The 5,149-nt window shown below is 35.3% G+C and overlaps 1 protein-coding gene across 2 annotated transcripts; it reads right to left on the minus strand.

Annotated features, from left to right (window-relative positions):
- Nucleotides 1–1,336: 1,336 nt before the first annotated feature.
- Nucleotides 1,337–4,872, minus strand: LOC144957727 (proton-coupled folate transporter-like). 2 transcript variants are annotated; one of them, XM_078889111.1, is made up of 3 exons: nucleotides 4,765–4,872; nucleotides 4,168–4,324; nucleotides 1,337–2,776 (listed from the first exon to the last, which is right to left on the minus strand). In XM_078889111.1, the coding sequence occupies exons 1-3, from the start codon at nucleotides 4,862–4,864 to the stop codon at nucleotides 2,683–2,685; spliced, it is 351 nt and encodes a 116-aa protein (XP_078745237.1). In that variant the 5' UTR covers nucleotides 4,865–4,872; the 3' UTR covers nucleotides 1,337–2,682. The 2 variants fall into 2 exon arrangements, with proteins under 2 accessions (XP_078745237.1, XP_078745236.1); XM_078889110.1 differs by having other exon boundaries at nucleotides 1,337–2,809; nucleotides 4,765–4,871.
- Nucleotides 4,873–5,149: the final 277 nt, after the last annotated feature.

A 5,149-nucleotide genomic window follows, 5' to 3' on the forward strand; every position in this document is an offset into this window, starting at 1 on the left:
ATGGGATTACTTAGTTTTGTCCCAGCCCTGATTGGAGTCCTTGACTAGGGGAAGGGGCAGTCAAATGTATAGTTATAGTTTTGGGAGATGATATCTTTTCCTTTGTAAATCATCTCTCTGTTTTGTATTGTTAGTTATGTAGTCTGTAAACATTTGAGTGTATTCGTCTTGGTGGGATTCGGTGCTGATGTCTGGGTGAGACTTTAGGGTATCTCAAACTAAGTACATTGCTGGAATGCTCTTGGAATCCACATCTATTTGAACCAATTCCCCTTTGTCTTACTTTTTCTTGGGTGAATTGATTGTAAATCTAGAGTGTTTTGACTATTCCATTTTTGTTTGTTTGTTTGTTTGTTGCTTTAGGTCTCTTCCAACACAATTGAGGTTATATGAGAGACCGCTGAAACAAAAAAAAAAAACAAGCAATCTAACAAAAATAGTACAAATGTCAATCAAAATCATAACCTAAAGATATCATAAGCTAAATTATAAATAACCAAGAACAAACAGGCAGAGGATTTACAGGAAAAAAAAATCCCCTGTCAAAAATACAATCACAAACCAAAGAAGCAGGATAGGCTAGTAAAGAGAAGAAGAAACGACATCACTATCGGATCGTACACCCATGCGAACATCATAGGTATATGATTCAAGGGTGATGCTCCCATCCAACCACCCGCTATTCCATTTTATTCCTTTTACTGGCGCTGATATGACCAAAATGTGTCGCAGGGCCGTAACGCCCTTAAAAACAAAGAAACAAAGACGAATATATTGCTCGACGTTTAACGTATTGTGACGCCGGTGAGTTAAATTTAACTGGACATATCTGATACTGATAGGCGTCACGACTTTTCAGTCAAGCCTAAAAAAAAAAACAAAAAAAACTTGAGCTTTTATTTAGCGCAATATCCACTACACGTGCTCAAAGCTCTTTACAAGGGATCTCTAGCCAACAGCAACACGTAACATGTAGAACGTGACATGACGCCTGTTAGGCGATATTACATATTTTTCGGACAGAGACAACGCTGTTAACGGCCAGGTACTCATTTTACACATGAGAACGGTGAGAGAATGTGAGTAAAGTAAGGGGCTCAAGGACTCAACTATGCGCCGAGCGAGGCTCTAACTTAGGACCCTTCCATCCGATGGCGAGTGTCATAACACAAGACCACATAGCCGCACATATTTGTTTTAATCAAATTTACTGTACAACTTACATTGATTTGCCATCCATCCACCACATAAGGGCAATGTGTTTATCACATATTATGTCCCTTTAATGTGTCAAACGTATTGAACACTGTTATAAACAACTCAGACATAAATAATATTTCTTACAATTTATATTTATTTACCCATTCCTTTTCAGGGTTTATTTGTCTATAGATAGTAAAAGAAAAATCATAAATTTACAATTGAAAGCACACGAGAACAAGTATGGCAAAGGGGGATGGTTCGTATAGGGAACAGATGTAGAATGAACGCACTATCAATGCGCGAAATTTGAGATCACCTAAAATTTTCATCCAGACACAAGCACAGGATCCACTAAGAGGAACACAATCAACTGCTTACATTATACATTCAAAACAACAAATTAATAAATACATCCAAAAGCACCGGGCTCCAGTGAGAGATAATATTGTATTCTGTTCTGGTACCAAAAAAAATATGCCTTTTGCGCCTCGATATCATAAGACATCGTCGCCTAGGCATTGCACGAAGGAATATAGATAATTCATCAAACAAGATGTCTCATTCCAACACAGACAGAGAGCAAGTTGGAAAACAGATATTGGGGTACGTTAAGCAACAAATTTCACTGGAACTATGTACTTCATGGTTAAAGCAAACCGCTTTTATACAACACTCAGGAGATCGTCAACAGGAATCACCCATGTTGTCAAAGTGAGCAAATTGGGGGTTAAAAATCTTGCTCAAGGAAAAAAACGGAAGTGCCTGAAGCGGGGCTCGAACCCGGGTCATCCGGATCACAGTGCAATGCCTTAACGACTCGGCCACTTCCTGTGATGTGTGTCGTGATGAGATAATATGCAATGAAAACGTTAATGCTTGAAGCTCGAAGAAACGAGTAACAATAGGAAATGAAAGTGATGCTTCACTCTCTCCTTACCAGCCATTTTCAGGATTTCTCCCCTACCTTCACACCCAACAAACACAAAAATAATTTTTAATTCTCTGACACAATAGCGGTAAAGTTCTTGCCATACATAATTTCTTTAGCAAAACATGGTCTTCAACACGGCATTCATTTTGTTTAAATTTTATGATGTACAAGAGAAATTTGAATAAGAATATTGTTGGTTTTATCATAACGAATGCGACGTTTTCCTATAGATAGAATGGATTTGACATCACTCGGGTCTTTGTTATTGCTTTTTGCCATCCGCGTTTATGACTCATTCTCACTAAACTGTATTAACCAGACTACAAACTTAAATGGTTACACACGGCGTTGCGTGTTGGTCCGTTATACATCCGGATGACAACGTTGTGAGCTTCTTAGCCAAGCGCATACTATCTATAGATGGTAAGGAGAGAGTGAAATGTATTCAACAAGGACAGACAAAAAAAGAACTTGGAAACGTCCACATTATCTGTTTTCGCAGAAGACACATTTGAAGACAGGTTAGTCATCGGATCGCTCCATGGAGTTTAGGTGACTTCCCTTTCTTGCGTCGACGCTGAAGAATTAATGGAAGTCCCTTTCCCTTCATTGTCGTGAGTCTCTCTTAGGATCTTGTAACTTCTAGGAGGTCCGTCATAAAAGTGGAAGAAGGGACTACATAATATAACCAAACCAAAACAAAACAAAAAAAGAAATAAAGAAAAGAAAGAGAAAAAATTCATTTATTTGACATTGATGTTTTGAAACCAACTACTTAAACCTCGTGTTCATAATATAGCTCCGTAGTCTAGATGTAAAAATTACCAGGATTATGAATTGTAGGTCTTAGGTTCCAGCCCCGCCGTACAACCCTTTGAAAAGGCTCTTTACTCATATTTTCTATCCCGACTCAGATGTGAAAAGCGTACCCGAAGAGAAAACAGGGTCGATTTTGCCTTTAAACTGTGATTACCCATCCTACAGGAATCATGCCTAGTCCAACAAATTGTGTTGCTGATGGTTTGGGGACTCTTGTCAAATGCTTTAAGCATATTTTGCGGATCATACAGTAATGATCAAAACTAACGTTACATTTTTTGTTTTCTGTCACCCTCTTTACATGCAATATAAATACACAAGTGTTAGATATCGAGTGAAAGAGGAATGGTAGGGGATTCATAAAATCACATATTATTGACCGGGAAGACGCCATAGCTGAATAGTAATGGAGGACTTTTGGAGAATAAAAATTGCAACTTGGCAGAAATGTCTTCGTAATGAATATTTGGTGTGGTTCCCTTCAGTATTTAGCCAATGTCTTCTTCTTCTTCTTCTTCTTCTTCTTCTTCTTCTTCTTCTTCTTCTTCTTCTTCTTCTTCTTCTTCTTCTTCTTCTTCTTCTTCTTCTTCTTCTTCTTCTTCTTCTTCTCCTTCTTCTTCTTCTTCTTCTTCTTCTTCTTCTTCTACTTCTTCTTCTTCTTCTTTTTATTCTTCTCATCCTCCTCCTGCTCATATTATTATTATTATTATTATTATTTTATTATTATTATTATTATTATTATTATTATTATTATTATTATTATTATTATTATTATTATTATTTTTATTATTTTTATTATTATTATTATTATTATTATTATTATTATTATTATTATTATTATTATTATTATTATTATTATTATTATTATTATTATTATTATTATTATTATTATTATTATTATTATTATTATTATTATTATTGTTATTATTGTTATTATTATTATTATTATTATTATTATTACTATTATTACTATTATTATTATTATTATTATTATTATTATTATTATTATTATTATATTATTATTATTAATATTATTATATGCCTACTTGCATACATTAGCAGGGTTGATAACCGAACGGGCATCATTTATTTTGTTTGCAATTGACAGTTCTCTGCCTTGATTTGAGAGAATTCCCATTACACCGATGAGACCATTAAGATTTTGGGTTACCAGACCTGCAAATAACTACACGTCGCTACACGTCAATACTTACATATATAGCAAAAATGTAACCAGAGACACGCCCGCCATGACTAGATAGACAAAACCAGGCATGAAGTCTACAGTCACAGCGTATATTTTGTTGTAAACCACGCGAGATACCAAACAACACACGATTTCTATCAAAGCTATGCTGGAAAACATGACACCTGTGGAAGATATGGTGATTTCAGTAAGGGAATTTTACTATAGACCACGCTGTATACCAATCTATGCATGACTTCTCTACAAAGCTAAGCTAGAAAACATGACACTTATGGTCGATTTGGCGATAAATAATGGACATTTTGTTGCAAACCACGTAGGATATCAAACTACACACGTAGTTGTTATAGCTATACCGAAAATAAATGTTTAATCTTGTGATGTACAAAAGAAATCAGAATGAGAAAATTGTTGGTTGCATCGTAACGAATGTGACGATTTTTCTATCGTTGGTAAGGAAAGGGTTAAGCACTGCTAAAAATAACTCAATTTTCACTTCTTTTTGGTGATCACGGGCTTGTATTGTGACATGCTATTTTATGTTAGTATCATGATATAAGTCAAGGAGGATTAAAGTGAGAGAATCTTTTGCAGCTTAGCCTACCTTGTTTATCAGGTCCAGCTAAAATGGACATGACACCTCTCGTGATGGGAGTTATGTTTAACCCAGGAATCATAAGTATAGGCACTGGAAAAAAGGACATAATGTATCATCATCATCATCATCATCATCATCATCATCATCATCATCATCATCATCATCATCATCATCATCATCAGCATCATCATCATCATCATCACCATCATCATCATCATCATCATCATCATCATCATCATCATCATCATCATCATCATCATCAGCATCATCATCATCATCATCATCACCATCATCATCATCATCATCATCATCATCATCATCATCATCATCATCATCATCATCATCATCATCATCATCATATCATCATCATCATCATCATCTGTTGTAATGT

Source organism: Berghia stephanieae, chromosome 12 (genome assembly GCF_034508935.2).
Source record: "Berghia stephanieae isolate SIO BIC M18660-M18661 chromosome 12, UCSD_Bste_1.3, whole genome shotgun sequence".
NCBI classification, from domain to species: Eukaryota; Metazoa; Mollusca; class Gastropoda; order Nudibranchia; family Aeolidiidae; genus Berghia; species Berghia stephanieae.

Bases quoted from the DNA above. Each gene is read 5' to 3' on its own strand.
- LOC144957727 (XM_078889110.1), bottom strand. From the start codon at position 4,864: ATGTCCTTTTTTCCAGTGCCTATACTTATGATTCCTGGGTTAAACATA. The intron at 4,325-4,764 runs GTAGGCTAAGCT...TATCTTCCACAG, and splicing joins AGCTGGACCTGATAAACAAG to GTGTCATGTTTTCCAGCATA. The intron at 2,810-4,167 runs GTAAGTATTGAC...TATATTATGTAG, and splicing joins GTTACATTTTTGCTATATAT to TCCCTTCTTCCACTTTTATG.